This window comes from Rhineura floridana, chromosome 18, assembly GCF_030035675.1.
Source record: "Rhineura floridana isolate rRhiFlo1 chromosome 18, rRhiFlo1.hap2, whole genome shotgun sequence".
In the NCBI taxonomy this organism is placed as follows: Eukaryota; Metazoa; Chordata; class Lepidosauria; order Squamata; family Rhineuridae; genus Rhineura; species Rhineura floridana.
This window is the reverse complement of record NC_084497.1, coordinates 11,542,686-11,570,048: the sequence shown is the minus strand read 5'-3', so window position 1 is coordinate 11,570,048 and position 27,363 is coordinate 11,542,686. Positions and strand designations below refer to the sequence as shown.

The 27,363-nt window shown below is 48.4% G+C and overlaps 1 protein-coding gene across 1 annotated transcript; it reads left to right on the top strand.

Moving 5' to 3' along the window:
- Positions 1 to 960: 960 nt before the first annotated feature.
- On the top strand, positions 961 to 24,658 carry NWD1 (NACHT and WD repeat domain containing 1). Its single transcript, XM_061601865.1, is given in 19 exon segments — positions 961 to 982; positions 985 to 1,016; positions 1,532 to 1,648; positions 3,260 to 3,557; positions 6,239 to 7,490; positions 9,350 to 9,553; positions 10,233 to 10,395; positions 10,554 to 10,671; positions 10,857 to 11,021; positions 12,293 to 12,493; positions 13,880 to 14,002; positions 14,655 to 14,854; positions 16,940 to 17,212; positions 17,650 to 17,818; positions 19,071 to 19,225; positions 20,428 to 20,704; positions 22,341 to 22,909; positions 23,092 to 23,200; positions 23,560 to 24,658. Coding segments are annotated over 19 exon segments (4,743 nt in total). The 3' UTR covers positions 23,856 to 24,658.
- Positions 24,659 to 27,363: the final 2,705 nt, after the last annotated feature.

Here is a 27,363-nt window from a genome sequence, read left to right as displayed (position 1 = left end):
GTTCTGCACTGAGAGGCGATTGGAAGGTCTTGTGCAACAAACTCGCCTCCCCAAAAGATGTGTTCTTTGCCGCAGTCCTAACTTCTCCTCCCTATATATGTTGCTTCCTTCGCTGCTTTTCTCTCCAGGGACTCTTTTCTCCCTTTCACCTCCTTGCCTCTTGACCAGCCCTTGTGCCAGCTGCATTATTATTTTATGTTTTGTTTAATTAAAGTAACTTTATCCTGCTCTTCAGCCAAAAAAAGGCTCCCAGAGCAGCTTACAAATCCCAGGGGCAAGTCATTCCCTGCCTTCAGGCTCACTATCTAATAGACATGACACAAAAGGGGAAAGGGCGGAGGAGGGAGAAGGAAAAAAGAGGCAGTATTATTTAGTTTTCATTATCTGATGATTTAAGCCAGAGGTGGGGAACTCTTTTTTGCCACATTTCCCTTTTGGAGAACCTTCTGGGTGCCACATGCCAGGGGTGGGCAGGATCAGAGGACAAATGGGTGGTGCAACAGATGTGACCATTACCTTTTATTCAGTAGGCTAGGCATGCGCGTGCACACACATGCACGTCCCTCTAGCCTCCACCCAGGGAACCAAGAAGCGTTATGAGATTTCAAGTGGCCAGGCAAAAACACTTGGGGGCTGGGGATCAGGGGCGGTGAGGGGTGTGGCCTGGGCAATGGGTGTGGCCCAGGAAGACCCTCGAGGCCAGATAGAGGATGCTGGAGGGCTACATTTGGCCCCTAGGGCTGAGGTTCCCTATCCCTCATTTAAACAAGGGAGAGTTCCTTTTATTCTTTTGTTTCAGTAGTGTAACCTGATGAGAGGCAGGATTAAAAACCCAATAAATAAATAGATTTCCCAAGTAGACTGCCACCACTGAAGACCCCTGAAGAAGACTCCTTCCCCCTTTTCTCTGGTCTAACTCTTCTGTTGCAGACATGGCGGCAGAGAGGGACGCCCTGATGGATGCTGCCTACCCAGCGGTGCAGGCCTTTTGCCAGAAGCAAGGCTTGATGCTCGAGGTAAGAAATCTGGGAGGAGCAGCCCCAAAACACCAGCCACGCCCAGCAGGGTTGAGCACAGTTCAGCAGTGCAGCTGGTCACAACACCTGACTGGACAGGCAGACCTCTGTGGGGAGGGTGTTCCACAGATGGGGGGCCACAACTGCCAAGGCCCTCCTGAGGCTGGATGGATGCAAGCAGGGAATTATATCAGGCAGTGGGCAGGAGGGGCAGGGAAGGACCTTTTTTTCTTATCGTTGACCTCCATTAGCATAGCATTTATAGCATAACAAAGACAAACTGGGTGTTTTACTTTTATGCCAGAAAGAAACAAATGGGAAAGGATCAAGATGTAAACATAAGATGTAAGGTGACTGCTTTTTATACACATTTTTCAAGGCTCTTCTTCTGGGATCTGCACCTCCCCAAAAGAAAGCTACTTTTGTTCTTTCTGCAAACACAGGTTTAGGGTTTCTTTGTCTGCATTCACAACGCACCTGTTAATTCTCATGATCCATCCTCCGATCTGGTCTAGGTAATTGATCTACGATGGGGCATCCATGATGACACAGGCGCTGTCCATGCAGCCACACCACTCTTTCTGGAAGAGATCAAACGCTGCCAGAAACTCTCAGTGGGGCCCAGCTTTGTTGTAAGTGCAGCCGTCTCGCCCCGTCTCCCGAAAAAGGCCTCCCTGGGGTGATCACAGCCACCATGCTGGTTAGAGGGCGAATGAATGTTTTTGTGGAAGAGAGGGGTTTTGGCAAGAAGAATCTCTAAGGTGTCAAGTCTCCGGTAGTTACCTGGTTGGCCACTGTGAGTGAGGACAGGACCCTGGACTAGGTGGGCTGCCTTAGGCTGGATCCAGCACTGCAGGCCTCTTCTGAGGATCTTAAAGGTGAATGGAGGGCATGACTCTTCATAGAAGGGAAGGCGTTGCTTATGAGGAACCGTTCCTTCAGTGTGGCAGCAGCTATTCTCTGGACCTGCCTACTGATATTAGCAGAGCCAGCACCAGATTGCAGCAGGCCCCCAAAGGCAGCAGGAGGCAGTGGTGACAGGGCAGCAGTACTGCCACTGCCAGGGGCTTAAATAGGCCCGACTGTGTCAGTGCATTAGCACGCTGTGTGCGCACGCCTACCATCACCCAAGATAGGGTGTGTGTATGTTGATGTGCAGTGCAGATGTACAGTCCTATTTAAACTCCCGGTGGTGCCAGTAATGTGACACAGGACATGGCACAGCCAGCCTGCAGCAGCAGGATGAGGTGTTGCCTGGGAGGGTGGCTCCTGTCTGTGATCTGCACCAGCATTGGGTTATGGGGTGCATGCTCCGCGAACGATGCAAATCATGGAGCGGGAGCTACACCCGCACAGCCCCAGCAGCAGGGGCCCCTCTCAGCCACAGGGCACCTTGGCCAGGGCCCAACCTGGCCGCCTGCTGGTGCTAGACCTGGATATTAGGCAGTCACCATCAGTTTAGATGTCTGCAAAAAGGATTTGTGTTTATGCAACCCTACCCCTCCATAGGAATGTAGGAAGCTGGTTCATACTGAGTCAGACCATCAGTCCATCTAGTTTGGTAGTGTGGACTGGCAGTGGCTCTCAAGGTTTCAGGTGGGGAACGTTCGCAGTTAAGATGTTGCTGGGGATTGAACCTGGGGATTTCTGCATGCAAAGCAGATGTTTTGCCACTGACCTACGGCCCTTCCCTATAATGTAATGTAGTAAAAATTTATATTTTTTAAAAAAATTGTTGATCTTATCTATACTTTGATCATCGTATTATGTCTACTTGGTTTTGCAATCTGTTGGTTTTATTGCTGCTTTCTCTTGGCTATTTTATGGGATCCACTTAGGTTTTTATTTGTGCATTAGACAGTATATAAATCCAGCTTCCAGTTTCAATAAGCCCTTTATTCAGAGCCATGAAGAGTGGAACCTTAGTTGACTTTTAGGGCAAAGACTGTAGCTCAGTGGGGAGAGCATCCACTTTGCATGCAGGGGGTCCCAGGGTCAGTCCCCGGCAGCATCTCGGGGGGAGGGCTGGGGATGTCCTCCTGCCTGAAACCCTACAGAGCTGCTGCCAGTCAGTGCAGGCAACACTGAGCTACAGGGACCAGTGGCCTGACTCAGAATGAGGCACCCTCCTGTGTTCCTATATCCTCCTGACTCTGGAAGGGGGGGCTGCCCAGCAAGGGCCTCTGGGCCTCCCATTCCCAGTGGGCCCATTTGCCAATGAGAAATGCCTCCTCTTTCCCCAGGCGCTGCTTGGAAGCCACTACGGCAACTGCCCAGCCCCTCTGGCCATCGGGGAGCAGGAATTTGAAGCCCTGCTGGCCCAGCTCCAGGAGGAGCCCCAGATCCTACAGCTCCTGGCCCGGTGGTACCTGAAGGATGAGAACGCCACCCCTGCGGTGTATGTCCTCCAGCATTCCCCATGCCAGGCGAGCCCTGGTGGCCTGGGGGAGGGGCTGGTCCTGGCCCTGCGCCGTGCAGCGTGGGAAGCAGAGAAGCAAAGCCTCCTTGGCCGGGAGCAGCGGCTGCAGTACCACAAATCAGGTGAGTTCTGCAGGCGGGGCAGTTTTGCCTGCCACACATGTTTTCCCGAGCACTTTCTGCATATTAGTTTCATGAACGTATGCATTGTTTTTATGCACACACCTTCCTGTGATATACATATTTTTATATACATTATTTGGCTGAAGAACTGCATCACAAAGTCTATGGAAACTTTGCAATGCAGTTCTCCAACCACTTAATGACTACAAAAATATGTATATTACGGGCACGTGTGTGCATAAAAATAATGCATACATTCATGAAACTAATATACATATTTAGCTGCACTTCAGTTTGTCTTGTTCTGGGAGGTTTTAATAGGTTCACGTTAAAATTAGAATGTGAAGCTAACTAAATGTTTTCCCCAGGCCTAGCGCTTTAAGAGAGGTTAGACAAATTCCTGGAGGAGTCGAAGGTGATGATGGCTCTATTCTAGGGGAAGGGCCAGAGCTGAGTGGCAGAGCCCCACCCCTGCCCCGCTTGGCATGCAGAAGGTCCCCGGTTCAATCCCCAGCAGCATCTCTAGGAGGGCTGGGGACAGACTCCTGTCTGAGCCGCTGTCAGTCGGTGCAAATCGGGGTTCCCAAACAATGGTCCGTGGACCTGCAGTGGTCCGCTTAATTCAGGTGGCCCACAGCATGTCTGTAGAGAACTGTGGGAGCAAGAGCACTGAGTGGCAGGCGCGGTGGCTGCTTGGCGGGGTCTGCCTGGGAGGTGACCGGGTTGGGAGGGAAGTGAGCCAGGGAGGGGCAGGGAGGATCGGCAGCGAAGTTACTGGGAGGTCTCGCCTCAAAAAGGACAGCGCGGATTTGGGAAAGGTTCCAAAAAGGGCAACCCGAAGAATCAAGGAGATGGAGCGACTCCCCTCTGAGGACCGGTTGCAGCATTTGGGGCTTTTCAGTTTAGAGAAAAGGTGAGTCGGAGGTGACATGATAGAAGTGTATAAAATCATGCATGGCATAGAGAGAAAAAAATTCTCCCTCTCTTATAACACCAGAATTCGTGGACATTCAATGAAGCTGAATGTTGGAAGATTCAGGGCAGACAAAAGAAACTATTTTTCACGCAGCACAGAGTTAAGCTACTTAATTTTCTCCCACAGGAGACAGTGATGGCCACCAACTTGGAGGGCTTGACAAGAGGATGAAACAAATGCCTGTAGGCTAAGGCTATCAAAGACTGCTAGCCATTGATGGCTATGCTCTGCCTGCACAGTTGGAGGCAGTTGCCGGTAGCCACAGGAGGGGAGAGTGCTCTTGCTCTCAGGTCTTGCTTGCAGGCTTCCCAAAATGGGCATAGTTGCCCATTATGGGAATGGTTGCCCACTCTGAGAACAGAGTGCTGGAGTAGATGGGCCCCTTTGGGCCTGATACAGCAAACTCTTCTGATGTTCTTAACTAAGAAGTTTAATCCTGATACAATTAAAAATCATACAGCATCTAGCACAACACATTACGATTGCTACAGCAGGCAGGGGGGAAAATTCACTAAGACTTGTCTGGGAGCCACTGATGTAAACAGTACTTAGCTAGATGGGCCAAGGGTTTGACTTCTCTGGATGTTCTTGTGCTCCTCCCCCCTCCTGGATCAGAGGCACTTGTGATGCGTCCTTCCCTGGCTCTCCCTGTCAGGTTCCTACCTGCTCGTGGTTACTGCCTGTCTCTAGGCACCACCAGGGACTCCACCAATCTGGACCGCTCTCTCTTATGGTTTCTCTCCCCGCTCTAGCACAGATCTCAACAGATCCCCCTGCTAGGCAACCACCAGTAACATCCCAATACTAGTATTCCCAGAGACTCTGAATACTGGTATTGTTATTCTCTTCACCGCTGCCACCATTTGTTACAGTTCCCCTTCAGACTTGGTCATTACCTTACCCTCCCTTCTGGTCTGTGAAACTCCAGCCAAGGATCAGGCCTTTGGTAAACCAAATTAAGTATTTATTAAAGATAACAAAGCTAACAAGATTAACAAGATTTCTTCTTAAAGCACGTAAGCATATGGTTTTACTCAATACTAATCTGAACTCCACCCCCCTCCTTCTTCACTCTCTCCTGGCAAACAACTCTCTCAAACCCCACCAAGCAATCCACTCTTTCTCTTCTCTCTCCCTATTCCACAATTTACCACCTCACATTCACCCAGATTTACCTGTCATCCTTTCATTTATACTGTCAGCCATTTTAAACATTCAGCCAATCATCAAGCATTCTATTGCCCATTCACTCCCCCTCCTCTTTCACTACTTATACTCTAAACAACCAGCACTTACCATATATACATTAATATAGGAACATCACAGCACTCTGTCCCCGAAGACCATTGGCCTTTTATGTCCTCCTTGGGGGCTTCTTACTGCCATACCTGGCTGGCCACTTTTGGGCGCAGGATGCTGGAGGCAGATGGGCCCCAATTTGGGGTGATCCAGCCAAGCTCCTCTTGCTTGAAAGGCAGCTTCTCTTGCCCTCCCGTAAGGGCACATTTAAAACAAGAAGTAATTGCAGAAGGTTCTCAGGCGTCTCTCACCTCATGGTAACATTTCCCTGCCAAATGCATAGTTTGCTTCACTCCAGTTGGTGGGGGGGAGAGAGGAGCCTTTTTGCACTTTCAGGGCCTGTCAATGCGGCGGTTCAGCTCTCTGTTCTGTCTCTTACCCTTGGCTTCTCCCCTATGTTTTGTAGACGCACACTGGGAAATTGAGACTGGCCTCCTTAGCTCAGGGGAGCGTGACGGCCAAGGAGCTGCTGTCGTTTTCTTCAGAGAAGTTGAGGCTCCGGAAGCGCCCTCCTTGGATGGAGCCGGAGAGGAAGAGGGCAGCAGCGTGCCTGGAGGGGAAGACCAACAGATGTTGGAAGACCTGAAGACCAGCATTGCCAGCACCTATCCTGCACAGGTCAAGGTGCAGAGGGTCCCGCGCAACGTGGATCCCAGCAGACTCCGCCACAAGCCCCAGCCCAAGTACTTGAAAGAGCTCTGTGACCAGTTTGTGGCAGTCACCAACTACCAAACTCTCCGGAGCTTGAGAGCCCATGAAGGGAGCCTTGGAGAGTGGCCGGGGCTGTTCCAGGAGTTGGGACACCACCTGGCGCTGGCCCAGGAGCGGAGCCAGGCCTTCTGCTGGAGGAAGGGCCTCATAGACCATATCTGCCAGCACATGAGTGAGAAGCACCATCAGGTTCATGCTCCCCTCCTTGTCCATGGGCCGCCAGGTTGTGGCAAAACAGCCCTCCTATGCTACCTGGGTGAGGCTGTGCGTGATGCCCTCGGGCCAGAGGCGGTGGTGGTTGTGCGGCTTCTGGGGACCTCCCAGGCCAGCTCCTCGTGCAGCAGCCTGCTCCGCAGCGTCTGCCTGCAAGTGTGCCTGGCAATGGGTTTGCCTCTTCTGGGGGCTGGTGACCCCATCCTGCTCTTCCACAGCCTGCTTTGCTCAGCCTCCCACCAGGGCACACAGCCACTGGTCCTCCTCCTCGATTCTGCAGAGCAGCTGTGCACCCCTGCAGATCCCTCTGCAGCCTCCTGGATGCCGGTGGCCTGCCCTCCCAGGGTGCACCTTGTCATCTCCATGCAGGAGGGGAAAGGCGGCACTCTGCTGCACAAGGTTGCCCGGGCCCCTGGGGACGATTTTGAGATGGCCCCTCTCTCCCAAGAGCAAGCCAGGGAGGCTCTGGCCAGAGACTTGGCATCCGCAGGACGCACTCTGCAGCCCCCTCAGCAGGCAGTGCTCTGTCAAAGCTTCTCGGAGGGCGAGTGGCACGCTCTCTCAGTGGCACAGACCATCAGGAAGGCCCGGCAGTGGGCATCTTACACCCTGATTTCGGCACTGGAGGTTTCGCTTACAGCCCTGGAGGCTGCACATCACCTGTGTGGGCGTCTGGAGGAGGTACATGGCTCTGTGCTGGTGGCTCACGTGCTTGGCTACCTTGCCTGCGCCCGGTGAGTCCGCATGCATGTGTGTGCAAGTGTGTCAGGAGTTAAATTACGAGGCCGACATTCCCACTGAAGGAGCAGAGGCGGCCAGCAATGGAATTGCAGATATGTTAAGAATGAGTAGTAGGAGACTTCTATAAAGTATGTAATGTTATTTATGTTTTTATAAATCCTTGGAGGATAAGGCTTCCAAAGGCTACTGGTAACAGTGGCCATGTTCCACCTCTACTGACATTATATGCCTCTGAATAATACCAACTGCTGGGAGTCGCAAGTCAGGAGAGTTGTTGTTGTGCTCCATTCCCCAGAAGAGGCATCGGGTTGGCCACTGTGAGAACAGGGGGCTGGACTAGATGGGCCCCCTTTGGCCTGATCCAGCACTGCAGGACTCTTCCTTGTGTTCTTAAGTATACCAAAGAATGACCCCGGAGGAGGGACCGACAAGCCTGCCCATTTCAGGTTCTCCACATTTCTGTATCGGTTTCTGGTTTTTATTTTTACTTTTCAAAACAGTCCTCACAAAAATTCATTAGCATTTTAGCATGAATTTCTCCTTAAATACACAGTTTTGCAAAGCGATTTTCCCTAATATTTTTGAAATATTTTTATTTATATGATCAATAAATGCACAACAGAAAAGCAAAATAACAAAAGCTGAGTGTCACAAGTGACCTGAAACAAAACCATTGAGAAACGCAACTTGTCTTTCAACCTGTCTAACACAACAACCTCCTCCCTACCCAAACCCCCACCCCCACCCCTGGGAGATTATAAAATTAGTCAAATATAGCACACCAAGTGAAAGGAGAAAAAACTGCTTTAGGTTAGCCATATATGTTTTGCTGCTGCTGACAGATCTCCGTATAAATCATGTTCCGAAGCATATTCAATGAATCTCCACCAGGTGGCACTGAAGGTCTCTGCTTTCTCGAGTCCTTGCAAAAAAATTGAAGTTCATCCAAGTTTTCCCTTCAGGGCAAAATCAGACAAATATTCCTTAAGATCAGATCCCAGAGGTTTTGTAGAGCTATATAATTTTTTATCAAACACCGCAAATTCTGAATTATTTCCTGTTGATTATATGTAATTCTACCACTGGAGTCTCTTCAAGCAAAAAATCTTCGAAAGGTCCTGTCTTTTTTTTAATTCATGAGAGAGTAGTATTGACTGTTTATTACCTGCCTCATAGTAAGTTATTTAATATATAAAGTAGTGAAGTAGCAATTTTATTAGATTCCAAGACTTCCAATTCCCTACATTTTTGCCTCCAATGTGTGCAAAATCCTCTTGGAGCTCCCACAATTCTGGTGTTGCTCAGGGTTCGTGATATCTAGCCATAGTATATACCATATCCATTGATACCAATATTAAAACAGATTTCCAGAACTTAGCAACAGTTAACCTAGCACCTACAAAAATGAAAGTCAATAGTTCTTTATGGTGAGGTGATAGCTCTTCTCCACCAAAAATAGATAACAATGTTATTTGAGGGGTCTGGAGTAATTTGTTGAACCATGATTAAGATGGCTTCTCCAAAAGAAATCTCCATTTTAAAAAAAATACATGGACATTGCCACCACATATGGAAGTATGTACCCAACTCCTCACATCCCCTCCAACAGTTTGCAGAAACTGAAGCTGATATATGACTTAGGATGAGGGGGGTGAGGCACCATTTGTGCAGTTTTCAGGGAATGTTTCCTATCTGGGAGAAATACATTTAAATGGACCACAAGACCACAAATAGTTCCATTTGGGGCTTCTATTTTGATACCCTAAAGCAGGTGGTCTTCCTGGGTGGCCCCGTCCCTGTTGGGGCAAGACAGGACTAATGGCTGTGGGTGACTCTCCCTCACTTTGCACAGATATGGCCTCTCAGAAGCAGAGATGAAAGATGTTCTGTCCCTTGACAACGAGGTTCTCTCTGAGATTTACCAACGCCATCCTCCTCCGAGCAAAGGGGTGCTCCGCCTTCCGCCCCTGCTGTGGGCCCAGCTGTATCGGGACTTGGCTTGGTGGCTGGAAGATCGGTGGGCCGACAACCTCCTGCTGATGGGCTTCCTCCACAGGTCAGTTCCCTTTCCTTCCCTCCCTATAGGGCTGCCAAGGGGACAGAAAAGATCTCGGCGCTGTCATTTAAGGGGAAAGGACCATAGTGGCTCAGTGGGTAGAGCACCTTCTTTGCACACAGAAGGTCCCAGGCTCAGTCTCCGCTGGCATCTCCATGTAGGGCCGGGAATGTCCCCCCCCGAGTCTGAAGCCCTGGAGAGCTGCTGCCAGTCAGTGTAGACAGTACTGGGCTTGTTATGTGCCTTCAAGTCGATTACGACTTATAGCGACCCTATGAATCAGCGACCTCCAAGAGCATCTGTCATGAACCACCCTGCTCAGATCTTGTAAGTTCAGGTCTGTGGCTTCCTTTATGGAATCAATCCATCTCTTGTTTGGCCTTCCTCTTTTTCTACTCCCTGCTGTTTTTCCCAGCATTATTGTCTTTTCTAGTGAATCATGTTTTCTCATTTTCTCATTTTAGCTTATAGTGACAGTTCTGGTTTAATTTGTTCTAACACCCAATTATTTGTCTTTTTCGCAGTCCATGGTATGCGCAAAGCTCTCCTCCAGCACCACATTTCAAATGAGTTGATTTTTCTCTTATCCGCCTTTTTCACTGTCCAACTTTCACTGGGCTAGATGGACTCAATGATCTGACCAGATATAAGGCAGCTTTCCATCCCTTCCTCTGTCCAGGGAGTTTTCTGCTGTTGTGGAAGATCGCTACTTGTCCGTACCAGAGGAAAGGGTCAAGCGCCACCTGCTCCTGGCTGATTTCTTCCGGGGCACGTGGAGTCGTGGGATAAAGAAGCCATTATTGCTGCCATCCTCCAGCAAGCCTGTGAGCTTTGACAGGAAGGTGAAACTTTACAAATTCAAGGAAGGTGCCAGGCACTGGCAGGGGGTGGGGGTACTTTCCTTGGGTGGGCCTCTCAGGCCAGGGAGGATAGAAAACCCTTCAGATCTGCCCCTGCCCCATACCGGTAAAAAGTGCTGTGTTGATTCCCACTCATTCAGGTGACTCCTCAACCTCTCTGGTTCTCCAGCAAACTTGCCAACCAGAGGAAGCTGAGCGAACTGCCCTTCCATTTGCTGCAGGCAGGACGGACAGAGGAGCTGCAACAGGATATTTTGGGTGAGGGGCAAGGGGCAAAGCTGTTATCGATGCCCAAGCTGGGCTGGACCCCCGTGGGGGACACTGTGCAACTGCATTGCACGGGGGGCTCCTATTTTCCTGTTACTTGCAGTCCCCCAGCCCAGCTCTCCCATAAACCCCACACCTCACTTCCCCCCTCCCCCCTCCCCCTCCTCCCCTGGCAGGGAACATGACCTGGATTGCCTGCAGAGCTGTTGCTCCCGGAGTGTGGAGCCTCGCTGCTGACTTCGCCATGTGCCTTGCGCGCATCCGCTGTCCTGAGCTGCGCCTCCTGCACGATGCTCTCCTCCTTCTGGAGCCCCTCATGGATGGTGCGGAGGGCCGCATAGGTGGGTTGGGAGAAGGGGCAGCAGGTGGAGTCTCTGTGTTAAGCCCAGACTGCAATACAGGGGAAAATGAACTCTGTGCGCAGAAATGCACCTGCACTGGCGACAAAGAAGAGTGTTTCTTGTTGTACCTTCAGAACGAATCTGTTCAATTCTTACAAAACATTGGGATCTAGTCAACTAAGTCCTACTCAGAGCAGAACCATTGAAATTAATGAGCCTAAGTTGGCCATGTCTGTTTACTTCAGTGGTCTACTCTGAGTAGCACCAGCATTGGATACAACCCACTAAAAATGGATAAATCTGTTGTGGTGCAAACGCCTGCAGGCTGCTGCCCCCCCCATCATGTAGGTGATGTGCGGTAGATTGGCAAGGATTGTATTTTGCAAATAGCCGCAACAACACGGCAAATGCACCTCCCGAAATGGCGGCGGGCCATCGTAGCTCAGGGGCTGAGCACCTGCCCACCATGCCAGAGTTTCTGGGTTCAGCCCCCGCCGGCATCTCTGGGAGGTGCTGAGAGTTTCCTGCCTGAACCCTGAGATCTCTCAGGAACATCCCGAGTCAGACCCTTCGTCCACCTAGCTCAGTACTGTCTACACTGGCTGGTAGCATCTCTCAAGGTTTCCAGTCTCTGTTGTTGTTGCTATATCCCTCCTACTAACCCTCCTTTCTACGGGACAGAAATCCCTTGCATCACGTCAGGCCGGGGCCTATGGAAAGCTGCACTGTTAACTGGGGCATGACAGTTGTTGGGGAGAGTGAGTGATATCTATGCACATAAATATGTGTGTATTTATTTACTCCCCACCTTTCCCACAAAGAGCCAAGGTGGGGGACAGAGTTCTCCTCCTCTCCCTATTAGCCTCACAACAACCCTGTGAGGTAGGTGAGAGTGACTGGCCCCAAGAGCACATCAGTGAGCTTTATGGTTGTGTGGGGATTTGAACCCGGGCCTCTCCCAGCTCCTAGTCTGACGCGCTAACTGTGGCATCCTCCTGGCCCCCTAACAGATTTTGGCCTTTCTGTCAGTGTAGCTGGGCTCTTCCGCTGGCCTTTCTTTTGTGCTGGCGGACGGCATATCTCGAGCCCTGCCAGTGTAGCAGAGATTGATCATAGAATCCTAGAATATCTGAGTTGGAAGGGGCCTATAAGGCCATCAAGTCCAACCCCCTGCTCAATGCAAGAATCCAAATCCTGAAGCTTCTCAGCTGCCAGGACTTGAGTACTGGATTGTGCTGGTTTTTTCCTGCTCTTTCTCCCCATTGCTGCAGAGGCGAGTGTCATCTACCCAGAGATGTTGGCCCGGCTGCATCCCCTCGTGCCATCCTACTCTGGCGGCCTTATTGGGAGTCTGTGCCAGCAGTGCGAGAGCTGGCTCAATGCCCAGCCTCACCCGGTCCTCATCCCTCTCTGTGGATTTCTCTACCCACCCGATGGACCTCTGCGCAAGACAGTGGCTGGATTCCCCAGAGGTGTGATTTTATGTTCTCCCCAGAAGCCAGTTTCCCTTTTCCCCACATCAAGATTCAGAGTGAATGTGAGGACACAATAAGAGCTCTTCAGCCGCCGGATCAGGCCAAAGGGGGCCCATGTGGTCCAGCATCCTGTTCTCACAGTGGCCAGCCAGGTGCCCCCAATGGGAAAAAGCCCTCAAGCAGGACCAGAGTGCGACAGCAATCCTTCCCACTTGTCATTGCCAGCAACTGGTCTTCAGAAAAGCACACTGCCACCGACAGTGGAGGCAGAGCATTGCCACCCTGGCTAGTGGCCACTGATAGCCACCTCCTCCGTGGATTTGTCTAATCCTCTTTTAAAAATCGACCAAGTTGGTGGCCATCACTGCCTCTTGTGGGAGCGAATCCCATAGTTTCACTCTATGCTGCTGTGTGTAGAAGGACTTTCTCTTGTCTGTCCTGACTCCTTCAGCAATCAGCTTCACTGGATGAGGACCCCATTGGGTTCTAGGGTTGTTACAGAAGGAGAAAAACTTCTCTCTGTCCACTCTCTTCTCACTGTCCATAGACCAGGGCCTCAGCTTCATAGATCCAAGCCCAGTCCACTGGGACAGGCTGCTTGCCGATCACTCCATCGGCCAGATAAACCACGGTGGTTTTTGCTATAGGCTTATCCACATGGGAGAATTACTTCATATTGAAGACGCTGTTTTTACCTCCGTTTTCTGTTTGCACCATCCACAGTAAGGGCTCAATGCCAGCTGCAAACACGGTGTTTTCTATTCACACTGAGGGGAAGGATCAATCACGCAGTTTCCTAATGACCACGCCCTCTAATTTAACATTTCCACTCCCTCTGGTTACTTGGCAACCAAGCATGCTCAGTTTGTTCTACCAGTAAGTTTCATTTAATAAACAACAACCCAGAAGTGCGATTATTTGTATTTTCACTGGTACAATACATCTGAAATACAAATATTTGTTTGAGCAGTGTTATGCTTTATGGGGGAAAGAAAAATAAGGCACCTTTTGCAGCAACATAAAAAAGGCTTGCAGAACAGGAGAGAGCAGTGGACGTTTCTCTTCAGCCCACAGAAAATGAACTGAACAAAGGGAGGAGGAGGGAGTGGGTGTGGAGAGGGGAACGATTGACACACCCACCTAAAAGCGTCAGAACAAAGAGTTTGCGACCACTAGAGAAAGGGAGTGAAGACATTTTTTCCTCCCATTTTCGTATTATCAGCAGATTGGGCTAGCATGGATTTACATGGAACTGTGTGATATAATGTAAACCATGTGAATTAAAAGGGGATGTGAGTAGCACCAAACACACACTAAACCACCGTGTAGATGAGCCCTACCTGTCAGGACTGTTCCCCTAATCTGCTCCCCCCTCCCTTGCAGGAACCTCAGTGCTGGAAGTCAGCGTGGACCAGAGATTGCTCCTGGCTGGCTCCCAAGATGGCCCCATGATCGTGTGGGACATGGAAAATTTCACAGTGCGACACGTCCTCATGGGCCACTCTGGTGAGGATCTGAAGGAAGGGCATTTTCCAGCCTGTGGAGCCCACACCTCCTGACCTCCCCCACCCCATCTGTTGCTCAAGAGTGCACAGGGCTCTTCAATCCCCAATGGTCAGCTGCATCTCCAAAGGGCTGTGGCGGGGTCTCTGCAGAGGCCACCAATCAGCTGAATTTGATCCACTCCTGGGCCCTTAAATTTGGAATGTTTGGAATGACATTGGAAGTGTGCATGTTGTTCTAAACTTTGGAATGTCATTCCAAACTTGGCATATATTGTCCCAAACTCCATGGTCCGTACGAAACTGTCTGTCTTTCCCACAATTCATTTGATTTGGAACTAATTTTCTTTCTTAGGTCTCATCCACACCTTACATTTAAAAAAAAAAATCTTGAGAAGTGTAATTTGTTATGGGTGCTGAGAATTGTAGCTCTGTGAGGATTAAACTACAGTTCCCAGGATTCTTTAGGGGAAGCCGTGTGCTTGTGGATGTGACCCATGCCTTGTTCTTCCCTCTTTCAGTCTCATTCCTCATTCTTATCCAGTGAGGTGTTTGGATGTCACTGCCCTGGAACTTTTTGTTTCAGCTGTAGTTGTGGGTGTGCCCAGAGGTCAACCTGCCAATGTCTGGGCATTCTCTTTCCCCCATCCCTGCAGCTGAAGTGAGGTGCGTGAGAGTGTTCAGAAAGGGAACGCGTGCTGCTTCAGTCGCCCTGGATCACACTCTGCGCCTCTGGAGCCTGGACTCTGGCAGGGAGGAGCTCTCCATCCCTGCTGTTCCTGCTGGAGACCAGGAGTGGAGCCAGCTCAACGTCAGTGAAAAGCAGCAGATGGTGTACTGGGCTTCAGGTTCAGAGGTATGGCTGAAGTGGAGGTTTTGTATACCCTTGGCCTTAATGCACCATGCTCAGTTGGTCATGGAAGTGTACTGGGCCCATAACCTCTTAGTGTTTGCAGCTGATTGTTGGCAGAAGCTGAAGTGGCAAGAGGATCCCTGTTGAAGGAGCGCAGTTTCCCCTCCCCCCACCCCCCCTGGATATCATCCCACTGAAAGACTCTGAAATAAGGAAGCTGACATTTATTGCTTGGTAGGAAAGATCGTAGTTCTTCCAGCTAACAGAAATTGGTGACCAAAGGTCCATGCTTACTCCTTTGATCTTAGCACACAGTGAGAGACAAAAGGGAAGTTGTCCCAAGGTGGGGCAAAGGGAAAAAAAAGGGGAGGAGCGGGAAAGGAGGTCAGCAACCCATGAGAGTATATCAGTTAAGGAAGACCAGCACAGGTTAGGTCAGGAAGAGAGTCTAGGAAGCACGGGGAGGTTCCCCGCTCTGTCGACCTTAGCCCCAGGTAAGCCCACCAGCCAGTCTCAATACCTGCTGAGTTGCATCCCGACATTTCCAACATGGAGGCGGGAGAGTCCCATCCCACAATGCACCTGGAGGGAGGGAGGGCTGAGATGGGTTTGGAGTGGTACTACAGCACCTCCTTGTAAACTGAATGAGAGAAACAAAAGGCCTTGCTTGGGATCCCCAGCCACAAGTCCATCCGCGGACGGGCTGTGAAGGAGCCTGGAAGCCGGCTGTTAGTCGTTGTGTTGTTGTAGGATTGTTTTATTTATTGCGTATTTTAAGCATGACATTATTGTGCATTTTAATGATGGCGTATTTTTAATTCTGTATTTTAACAGTGCTGTGCAGTTGGTTTTTATGTTTCCAACAGCTTTTAAGTAGAGATCTTTCCCAGTCTGCATATGTGTTGGGATTGTTTGAAATATGTTTTTATTGTTTTATGACTTGTTGTTTGCTGCCCTGTGCTCCTTTTTGGAGGAAGAGCAGGATATACATTTAATAACAAATAATAAAAAAAAATCTTTTTTAAATCACTTAGAAGCCATCTGGGCATTAAGTGCTATATAAGTTAATAAATAATGCAAATGATCATTCATTCATTCATCATTTTATTTGCATGCCACCTTTCCACACACACAAAAATTGTGCTCAAGGCGGCTTACAACAAGGTGAAGAAAAATACATCTCAAAAACAATTGCAAAACCAATTTCCTAATAACAAACAATAATAAAACAGTAATGTAACGACAAATATAACAGCAAGCAAAAGCTACTTTTCAATATGATGAACATAAAACAATCTTTAATAACAAACAAAGAAGTAACCTTTAACACACACACACTATGGAAAACCATTACTATGTCTCCTACAAAACTTCATTATTCTGAGCAGAGGCTTGTTTTGAAGGAACTGAGGCAACTCTTGCTCTGAAGCCAAGCAAACACTGATTAGAGATTTTGCAGGGCTGTCTAGGAATGGGGAATAAATTTGATTTTGTTTGCATTTTTTTGGAGAAACTATCTAATTTGCAGACCGAACCACAATTATCCTTCAAAATCTGTACGTATCTGAATTTTGTGATGCAGTTCTCCAGCTAACTAAAATGAGCTGCATCCAGTGTCAGAGTAGACCTACTGACATGAATGAGCATGGCTAACTTAGGTCCACTCATTTCAATGGCTCTTCTCTGAGTAGAACTCAGATGGATACAACTCAATGTACACAAAAATGTATGTATTAGAGAAACGTGTGCATAAAAATGCATATATTAGTGAAAATAATGTACAAAAATGTAGTATATAGGCGGAAATTGCTTGCAAAAATATTAGTTAAACTGCATACAAAAATGTTTACATTAGGAGAAATTTGCAGTTAAATGCTGACATTTTTATGAGGATTTTTTAAAATAAAAATGGCAAATTGCTTAGGAAATATGGAGAACTGAATTTAAGACTGGAAAAATGGGGTGAACAGTTGTTGCCCTCTGCGCCAGCTGTGCAAGCCCTGACGATCATCTGCCGCTCTCATCTGCAGCCATGTGTCTATTTTGCACAGAGGGAGAGCCTAATGAGTCTGTCCTTCTTGCTCTCAGGTGTGCGCCTGGCATCTGGAGACAGCTGCACCCATTTTCCAGATCTCTGTGGAGCCCCTGGGTGGCTGGCTGTGTGCAGCTGTGTTTGTGCCGCGGCTGGCGGTTGTGACCGTGTCTGCGAGCGGTGGCCTCTGCCTGTGGGACAGCGTCAATGGACAGCTACTCTCCAAGCAGGAACTCCTGGGGCTGGGAGAAGAGTCGCCGGCGTGCAGCGTGTTGCTCCAGAAGTTGGGCAGAATGGTGGCTGGCTTCAGCGGGGGCTCCCTCTTGATGGTGCTCAGTCCTCCCTGCTCTGCTCAGCTGCTCCAGGGCAGGGACTCCGGGGCTGCCCCAGGGGGGTCGTTGGGGATGCTTTGCAGGGCTTTGGTTTCCAGGCAGATCCTTTGGCGAGGTCTTCTGCACATGCAGCTGGCCACCTCATCCTGAATCAGATCCTTGGTCCATCCAGCTCAGTATAGCCTACACTGACTGGCAGCAATGGCTCTCTAGGGTTTCAGGATAAGGGGTCGCTCCCAACCCTACCTGGAGATGCTGCCAGGGACTGAACGTGGGACCTCCTGCATGCACAATAGGAACTCTGCCACCCCTGAGCTCTTGTGGGTCCAGAGGGCACTCGGGCTTCCCTAACCCTGCCCCACCTACCTCCAGGGGTCGGTCCGTTTGGGCTGCTCTTGCCCCTCCATTCCTCACCCCTTCTCCAACCCTTGCAGGTCTCCTCTGATGGAAAAAGCCTACTGGAAAAGCTCCCGGAGGGGATCTGCTTCCTGGTGCTTTCAAAAGACGAATCTCTTCTCACAACAGGTGTGACGCTTCGAGATCCTGCTGCCAGACAGCGGGTTGTCTCTACAGGTGGGGGGAGGAATCCTGTGCAGGTAGCAGGTAGCCCACCAAGTCCGCATTTTCCAAAACAATATGCAGGCTGAAACACAGCCGCCCGTCAGACTTTGCACTTCTACAAATTTTGGAATGCAGTTCTCGAGCCAGGGAAGATGTGCAAAGCTGCATATACTGGAGTCCACATGAAAATGCATATATTAGTGAAAAAAACATACAAAATGCATTACACGAGGGGAAAGTGCTTTGCAAAGATGTGTATATTAGGCAAAACTGCATGCAAACATGTATAGTAAAAGAAATCCACACTAATGAGCTGATGAATTTTCATGAACTTTTTTTTAATTGCAAGTGATGTGGAAATGAAATGGAAACTGATAGATTCGCCCACCCTTCTTTTTGGCCAACTAAGTTTTACGTAGAGATGGGGGTGGGGAGAGAAATTCAATTCAGTTCACATGTCAAGATGAATATATGAAATGTGCACCTTCCGAAATAATATGAGAACTGAAACTCAGAGCCATCCTTTGAAATTCACAAAGTTTGCAATGCAGTTCTCCAACTAACTAATGTTTACAGAAATGCATATATTTGGGGGAAATGTAAAAAAAAATGAGTATATCAGTGAAAATAACATTATATTAAGAAAAATTGCTTGCAAAAATATGTACATTTGTCAAAACTGCCTACAAAAATGTGTTTAGTAGGAGAAATTTGCACTAAAATGCAAAATAATTTTCATGAGTTTCAGAATGGAAAAATGAGAAACTGAGAGAATCAAAAGAGACAGACCTTTCCATCCCTACTTAAGAGAGCAAACCCACTGAAGTGAATATACCCAAGTTAGTCATTTATAACCCCCCCAACGCCATCATGTGCCCCAATAAAAACAGTAAAAAAGGGAGGGGTCCCGAGTCAGACCATTAGTCCATGTAGCTCAATATTGTTTACACTGACTGGCAGGAGCTCTCCTGGATTTCAGGCAGAGTCTTTCCCAGCTCTGCCTGGAGATGCGGTTGGAGACTGAACCTGGGGCCTTCTGCAGGCAAAGCGGGTGCTCTGCCACTGAGCTGCTACGGCCTGTCTGCTTGTAGCTTGTAGTGGAATAGCCATGACTGGGCAACATTAGGAGCCACCCACCTGGAAGCAGCCTTGGTGGTGCAAGGAAGCCTTTTGCCCATTCTCAGAGGCACTCTCGTCCCCACTGTTGCTTCCCTCATGTTCCAGGGCTGAGCCTTGCACCCCAAAGAAGGCTGAGTCCTCATTCAAATGAAGCCTGCCCCCATTTGTCTTCCAGGCTTTGGGCGGCGAGTGAGAGTCTTCCAGCCCAACCTGACCGGCTTTCACCGCCTCCTGAGCTCAGATTTGCTGCATGACAGGGAGGTCTGCACAGCTGCCATCTCTGCTGACAACTCCACCATCTTCACGAGCGCTCAGGACGAGTGCATCTGGGTAAAAGGCACAACAAGTGGCCTGGGGGGATGATGGAGGGGTGGAAGTGGAGGGTTAAGCTGCGATGCTGAACGTACGGACTCTGACGCAGGTCCCACTGACGTTCACAGCGGGATGTACTTGTCGAGACTAAAGAGGTTTAGGGGATTGGTATCCAGCTCAGTTCTGCTTGGAGTAGACCCCTTGAAATTAATAGACCTAAGTTAGTCATTGCCATTAATTTCAAATAGCCTCTTCACAGAGTAGATCCATGGGCCTCCCTGCCATTTGGAACTGCTGTATCTGCTGTTACCTCTCAGACAGTCACCGTCTCTCTTGCCTTTTTCATTGCCAATTTGCTCTGTGCAAAACCCAGCTGTGACATTTTGCTACCCTGAGATTGGAGAGGCAGAGAAGCCTCCCAGCGTCTGAAATCCAGATATTGATTTATTTTAAAAAGCATTACTAAACTGCTGAATATTTTAAACTCTCTAAAGGGCATGCAAAAATACCAACATAAAAAAACAACAAAACAGAATCATCATAGAAAGATACAAACATAAAAAAACAAGTCTGATTAAAAGAAAATATTCAGTAACAGTAGTGTTTAATCTTATGGGTCAAGGAATGCCCGGGCAATCTGCATCTGACAATGTGACTGATGGATAATACTTTGCATATGTCAGGAGGAAGGGTGTTCCACAGTGCAGGGGCAACGGCAGGAAATGCCCGTTTTGGGGTCACTGCCCAATGATATTCTGGAGAGTGCGGTGCCAGAAGTGTATGGCCTATACAGGCATGCACAGGGGCAGGTAGTCCTCCAGGTAACGTGGTCCTAAAATTGTTCAGGGTTTTCTATGCTAGTAACATACAAAGTAATTAATCTTCTCGGTCATACCAGAGTGCAGGACACAGGATAATGGGCTCAAGTGACAGGAGGCTAGATTTTGACTGAACATCAGGAAAAATTGTTGCGCTACAACAGTGGAACCAATGACCTCAGGAGGTGGTGGGCTCTCCAACACTGGAGGCCTTCAAGAGGCAGCTGGACAGCCCCTTGTTGGGGATGCTTTAACTTGGGTTCCTGCATAGAGCAGGGGGTTGGACTGGATGGTCTTATAGGCCCCTTCCAGCGCTACGATTCTATGATTTGGCAGCATCTAGCCACACATCTTGTTTTTCTGGATTATTCCCCTCTGCTATTTAAGCTGTCTTCTCTCTAGGTGTGGCGACTGTCCAAACAGGGCTGGCTGATGGATGCTTTGGGTGATATAGGGATGCCTGCTACCCACTTGGCCCTCTCAGGCACCCTGTTGGTGTCAGCTTCTCGCCACTCACCTTATCTCAGGGTCTGGGACCTCGGCTACAATCGTGAACGCAAACCATTGCCACCTTGCATGGCTAGCACAAGATGCCTGGGACTCTCCCACGATGCAAAGTATGTCTTCTTTCCCCAAGTCAACAGCAGTTGCCACGTTGTCATTTGGGACTCTGAAGAAGGTGAGTTTATCCAGGATGCAGGGAAGGGTACGATATGGGAGGAGCTGTGCACGAAAGACTCCAGATTAGGGATATGGGTGGGTGAGAGATTCAGTCCAGTTTGCACTTAGAAGTGAACTGACCTAATCTGCACTTTCCTAACCAATACAGGAACTGAAATGCAGCCATTCTTCAAAATCCACACTTCTCTGAATTTTGCGATGCCCTTTTACAGCCAAAATGTGCATACTAGGGTAAAGTGTGCATAACATGCATATATTAGTGAAAATAGTATAAAGCTCTATAGTAGGGGAAACTGCTTTGCAAAAATATGTACATTAGGCAAATTTGTGGTGTAGTGTGTCGGACTGGGACCTGGGAGGCCAGGGTTTGAATCGCCGTTCAGCCATGAAGCTCACTAGGTGACCTTGGGCCACTCACTGATTTCTCTCAGCCTAACCTGCCCCACAGGGCTGTTGTGAGGATAAAATTGGGAAGAGGAGAGCCATGCTTGTATGCCATCTTGAGCTCCTGGAGGAAAGGTGGGATAGAAATGTAATAATAAATTAAAAAATAAAAATTAAAAATGTGCATATTAGGAGAAATTCGCTCTGAAATGCTGATGAATTTTCATTAGGATTTTAAACAAAATTGCAAACTGAGGTGGCAATGTGGAGAACATAATATGATACATTTTCATATGTTGTTTTTACTAAGTATTTATTTATTTAGGTATTTATAATCCACACATTCATAAAAATATATCAAGGCGGAGTAAAAGATATAAAAATAAAATCAGTAAAAACAACCATAAAAACATCAATCAAACATCAATAAATACAGATTGGTTAAATAGGAAAAAAATTAAATTACAAAGGCCTGTTTAAAAAGTTCTGTTTTCAAGAGACGCTTGAAAGAAGGGAGGATAACTCCTGCCAATATTAGGGGGAAATATCCATCAGCCTTTGTCACCAAACAGAGAGAACAGAGCCGCCCAGGGAGGAAGGGTGGGATATAAAGAAAGAAAATAAATAATAAAGAAAGAAAAGTTCATCTAACAGTCAGCACCATGTGCATATCACTGTAACAACATCCCACATTTGCACACTCCCTTTCCACCAAGATACACAGCTGTACATATTATTTGGCTGGAGACCTGAATCGCAAAATCTGGAGGGGCGTTTCAGTGTGTGTATTGCTTCAGAAAGTGCGAATTAGGCAGATCTGTATTAAAATCGGAGCCAACCTGAATCCCCCCAAGTCTCTAGTCACTGTAGCATTCTTGTCTGTGACTGCAGACCGCACAGATAGGATGGGGAAAAGGAGAGACAAGTCCTGTCTCACCCTACTAGTGGATTAGCATGGCGGAAGAGGCTAACTTAACCACCAAAAGCCAGTTGGTAAATAGAAATGCCTTTGCCTGGTGCTTGAAAATTCACAATGATGGCAGCAGGCCTGCTTCCTTGGGGAACACATTCCACAGACGGGGGGCACCGCTGAAACAGCCTGTTCTTGCAATTCTCCACACCTGCCTCAGAGGAGTCCCATGGAGCAGGGCCCATGGCAAAGACCATCAAGGGCTGGGCTCATTTGTGTGAGGAGAGACTGTCCTTGAGGGTTCCTTGAGTGGTGCTTCGTGACATCTCTTTTCTCACAGGTGAGGAGCGCAGTGTGTTGGATGTGTCTGCCCCAGTGCAGTGTCTGGAGGTGGCTGAGCAGAGGAATCTCCTCTTTGTCGGTCTGGTGTCTGGGACGGTGCTGGTGTTTCCCTTGGACTCCCAGCAAGATGTTGGGTGCATCCCCCCCGCAGAGAACCAGAAGCCTGTCACTAGCCTGGCGCTCACTCAGAACGAGGACCAGGTGGCCGTTGCGTGTGTTGACCTGGTTCAGGTGCTGGATGTGGGCCAGGGGGAGCCTGGCCTCCTGATTGACCGACCAGCCTACACCTTTTACACCCAGATCCCGGGCGCAGCTATCTCTAGCGTGGCCCTCCTGGCTGAATACCGCGTGCTGTATGGGATGACCAATGGGGAGCTCTTCCTGTACCACTGCCCACAGGGCCAGGTGTTCCCTTTAGAAGTCAGTGGCGGCGGCAGCAACGGCAGCATCACCTGCCTGAGAACCAGCCACAGAGAGAAATGGGCCCTGAGTGGCTCAGCGGACTCACTTCGGTGCCTCTGGGACATGGAGCTCTGCAGCTGGGAGCACCAGATGTTCTTCCAGAAGGTGGTACTATGACATAATGTTCATTTTCTCCAAATTCTGTTCTCTTCTCCAAATGAATCATTCCGAGAATGTCTGTTATATTTGTCCCCAAAGATGAAACGCCTTGCTCTGACCCCGTCAGATTACACCCTCCCTGCTTGTTTTACTGAAATGCCTTTCCAATAACTGTTGTTCATTCCTAGCGAGATTCCTTTTCGCAAGGCGTCTTCTGTGCCTGCTTCTCAGAGGATGATCAATACCTCTTCACCGGCTCACTGGATCAGTGTGTGACGGTGTGGGACGTCTCATGCGGTGAGCAATTCAAACTCTTTTAACAACTTGCAACTGTGGCTTCCCTCTTTGATTATGGGTGAGTTTCCCATAGCACTACGGTGTATCATGGTTGTGGGAATAAGCTCTCCCTGTCCCTTGCAACACATTTCAAGGAGAAGGGCCATAGCTCAGTGGTTACAGCAGCTGCTTTGCATGCAGAAGGTCCCAAGTAGGGCCAGCAGAGACCCCGGTATGAAATCCTGCAGAGCTGTTGCTGGTTAGTGTACACAAGACTAAGCTAGATAGACAAATAGTCTGGCTCAGGATGAGGCATGTATGGAGGACAGGGACTCTTTTGCTGCCTAATTTGAATTCAATGTTGGAATCTCCCTCCTCAGGGGCCCTGTTAGCCGTTCAATTTGTGTATGCGAGAATTACCAGGATGATGTCAACAACAGACGGTTTTGTAGCAGCAACCAGACTTGGCTACCTCATCCGGGAGAAGTTCCATTGCCCTCCATCTGTAAACCCTCACTACAACCCTCTCAGGTACATCAAAGCAACTTGCAGAGTGAAGTCTCGGAAGAGAGACGGAGAGTATCCCAGTGGGCAACCGAGCCATCAGGGAAATGCTCTCCAAGCCGGCCAGAGCCATCATGACCACAAGGTCTCGCAAATTTGCAGGATTGTGTAGAGGTGGACAGACTGAAGTGGAACCACAAAGGGTGGCAGGAACCACCAGACCTGTGCTATTATTGAGGCGACTTGACAAGAGAACACTTTCTGTTTTCCTCTCTGGACCTCAGTATTACCATGGAACCTTTCAGAAGTTTCTTCCAGGCAACCTGTTTGTTGAGCATTCATTCTGATTTGTTGGCAGGGAGTCTAGATGATGTTGTGTCAAGCCAGCCTTACCCCACACTTTCCAGAACGTTTTCCCCATCACTTTCCTTAGTGCAAAATGTGCCACAAGGAATAAGGTTATAAGCAGGCTTTTGTTTTGTGGTGCAAGACCTCCCAATCAGGTATCGTTGAGCAACCGCAATTTGCTGGTATGTGATTGAACCCCAGCTAAAAAGAGTGATAGCCTAGACAGTCTGGGATGCGCTCTCAAAAGTGGCTGACCCCCACTAGCTCACCAGCTAGTTAAAGCAGATTGCTGGATAATTGTCTGGGATCTTCTGCTGAAGATTAGGAGATCATATCCTGGTCACTGCAGGAGATCATATCCTGGTCACTGTTTGCCAGCACTTACTCTCAGTAAGTCTTTTATACTCCTTAGAAGCGTATTTTCGCATTGTGGTATATCAATTCAATAATAATAGTAGTAGTAGTAGTAATATAGTTTTTATTATAAATCTGTACAACAAAAATTACAATTACACATTGTAAGGGGTGCATTATAACACCTGAACACCTCCTTCAAGACAACAGGCCTCTCCAGAAGAAATTAAAATGGTCCAGGTGCGGGTTCTGTATGCTTGCACCTGGAGGGACATAGGACAGGAAGGGATGCATATTTTGGGGGGGGGGAGGGGGAATTATTTTGCATTGCAAAACTTCTAGCCAACCTGCTGTGATGGGTTCTAGATGTTCCGAAGGCATCAGCCGGTGCCACTGGTGCCTGGTGAGTTAGCAGTGCACCCCTTGTTAGTGCAAACCTGCTTGTGTTTTGCAATGACTGGCCACCTCTTTGTGGGCACCACATCGTTATAGAATAATTTTGTTGTGGTTCCTGAGGGCCCAGAATTGATCAAGAGTGCAAATTCTCTGCATGTGCATTTGTAAATAAATATCAAATGTGGCAAAGGCACGTTAAGTCTCGGGGACTCTCTCTTCCAAAAGGGAACAAAACCCCAAACCTTCTGCACTTTTCCTATCTCCACGTGTGTGTCCTCTACCCTTCCCTCACCCGAATGATATCTGATGTCACTCTATACTTTTCTGTCTCTATCACTGTATCCACCCCTTCAATGTTTTCAGACCTGGGAACCACCTTTAAACTGAACATGCTGCACTTGGGGACCCCTTCTTCTTTTTTTTAACTATATATTTGTGTGATGGTAGTGCTGCTGCTGCAACCCATCTTGTATCAGGTCAGGCCGTGACCCCAACCCACCAGCAGAAGACTAATGCTCTACCCTTTCTCTCTGTATCACCCTACACTCTTCCTATCTCTATGTTTCACTCTACCCCTTCCCTCTCTGTCATCTTACACTTTTCTCTATTTTCACTCTACATTTTTTCTATGTCTATCTCTGACTGCTCACACATTTCTTACCTCTAGGTTTGTGTCACTCTACCCTTTTACTATTGCTATGTATGTCAATGATCCCACTGCTCCGGACAAAGCCCACCCTGGACCCTTTGGTTTGTGTCAACTACTGCCTGGTTGCAATTACCCCCTTTTTAGGGAAGGTAGTTGACAGGGTTGTGGCACAGCAATTGCAAGTACTCTATTTTTTTTTTTGCAATTTTGTGTGTATGTCCAAACCTCTTTATTTACATCAAACTATAACACACATTAAGCATGAGAAAAGTCCACCAGAAATCTAGGAGTGCTAGCCAACTAAATTCTACTCAGTAGACCCATCGAAATTAATGGACCTAACTTTAATCAATTTTAATAGGTTTATTGGATGCAACCCAATCTCTTCAATTGCCTCAGGGCTCAGTCTTTGGAGCACCTGAGCTTTTGTGTAAAAGTGTGGGGCTCATGACAGGGCAAGAGCCAGCGAATTAAGCCGCCATCTTGACCTGTGATATCACGCCCCCCAATAACCAACTGGTTTTGACAATAAACTTATATGAGGTGTATGTATTTTTATATCTCCATTTTGTGTGTATATTGAGTCTTTCCAACAACTCTATGAGGTAAGTTAGGCTGAGACCAGGCCTGGCGCCAGCAGGCAGCCAGGTTGGGCACAGAGCTTGGAAGATTACTTTTAAAAAGCAATAAATTACAATTACTGTTACGATGCCCCCAAAAAGGAATAAATTACAAGTACAGTTCTGAAAGGAATTGATTACCATTACTCAAAAATAATAACTACGATTACAGTTAAGTTACTTTTTAAAAAATCTAGAATGCCTACAAAGTGCTGGCCGCTGCTGCACACCTAAGTAGCCTAAAACAATATTAAAAATAAACATGTGCACACACAGAGATAGTAAAATAATTCTTTTTATCCATAAGATAGCAGTGGTGGTCTCTCCATTGGTAAGGGAGGCAGAGGCCACTGCTCAGATCTTTGCACGTCAAACCGAGTGCAACCCACACACACACAGTCTCAGCCAGGAAGCGTCATCTCTCACTTAACCACCTCCCGGACCCTGCCCTGCCACCAGCTAAGGCACATTCACCCAAGCAAACATTTTCACCTGGGGTGCAAACAAGTTACAACACTGCAAATGCAGCAAAGTAGCCAGGGTGGGTGGCAGAGGCTGCTTCACACTCCAAGTGCAAACACAGTATCACACACATGCACACGTTATCTTCTCTCGCCACCACAGTTCTTTATCTGCATTCCTCTCCTTCATCCACATCCTTGCCCACCAGATCCTTTCTCCCTCCATTCTTTTGTCCGCTGGACAAGTGTGCTGTACCACCTTGTCCCCAATGCTGTTTAACATCTATATGAAACCCTTGGGAGTGGTCATCGAAATATTTGGGGTGAGGTGTCAGTACACTGATGATACCCAGCTCTATTTCTCCGTAACATCTGAACCGGGAGAGGCCGTGCAAGTCTTGGACCGCTGCCTGGACTCGGAGGTGGGCCAAGAAACTGAGTCTGAATGCTAGCAAGACGGAGGCGCTGTGGGTTGGTGGTTCCCGAGTTTGAATAATTGGTCAGTTGCCTGCTTTGAATGGGGTCGTACTCCCTCTGAAAGAGCAGGTCCGTAGTCTGGGACTACCCATCTTTGGGTACCCATCTTTGTTGCTAGAGGCTCAGAAGACCTCCGTAGCTAGGAGTGCCTTTTACCAGCTTCGGCTGGTGACACAGCTGCGGCCGTTTCTGGAGTGGGATAGACTGGCCACTGTTGTCCATGCACTGGTAACATCCATTCATTTAATAACTAAATAAATAAAGGTCACTTCACACGTTCTTATCCCTCTGTCTGTGCTGCACTCTACCCTTTTCCTATCTCTATCTCACTCCGTGGCTCTACCAATTTTTCCTGTCCTGTGTGGTCGTCACTCT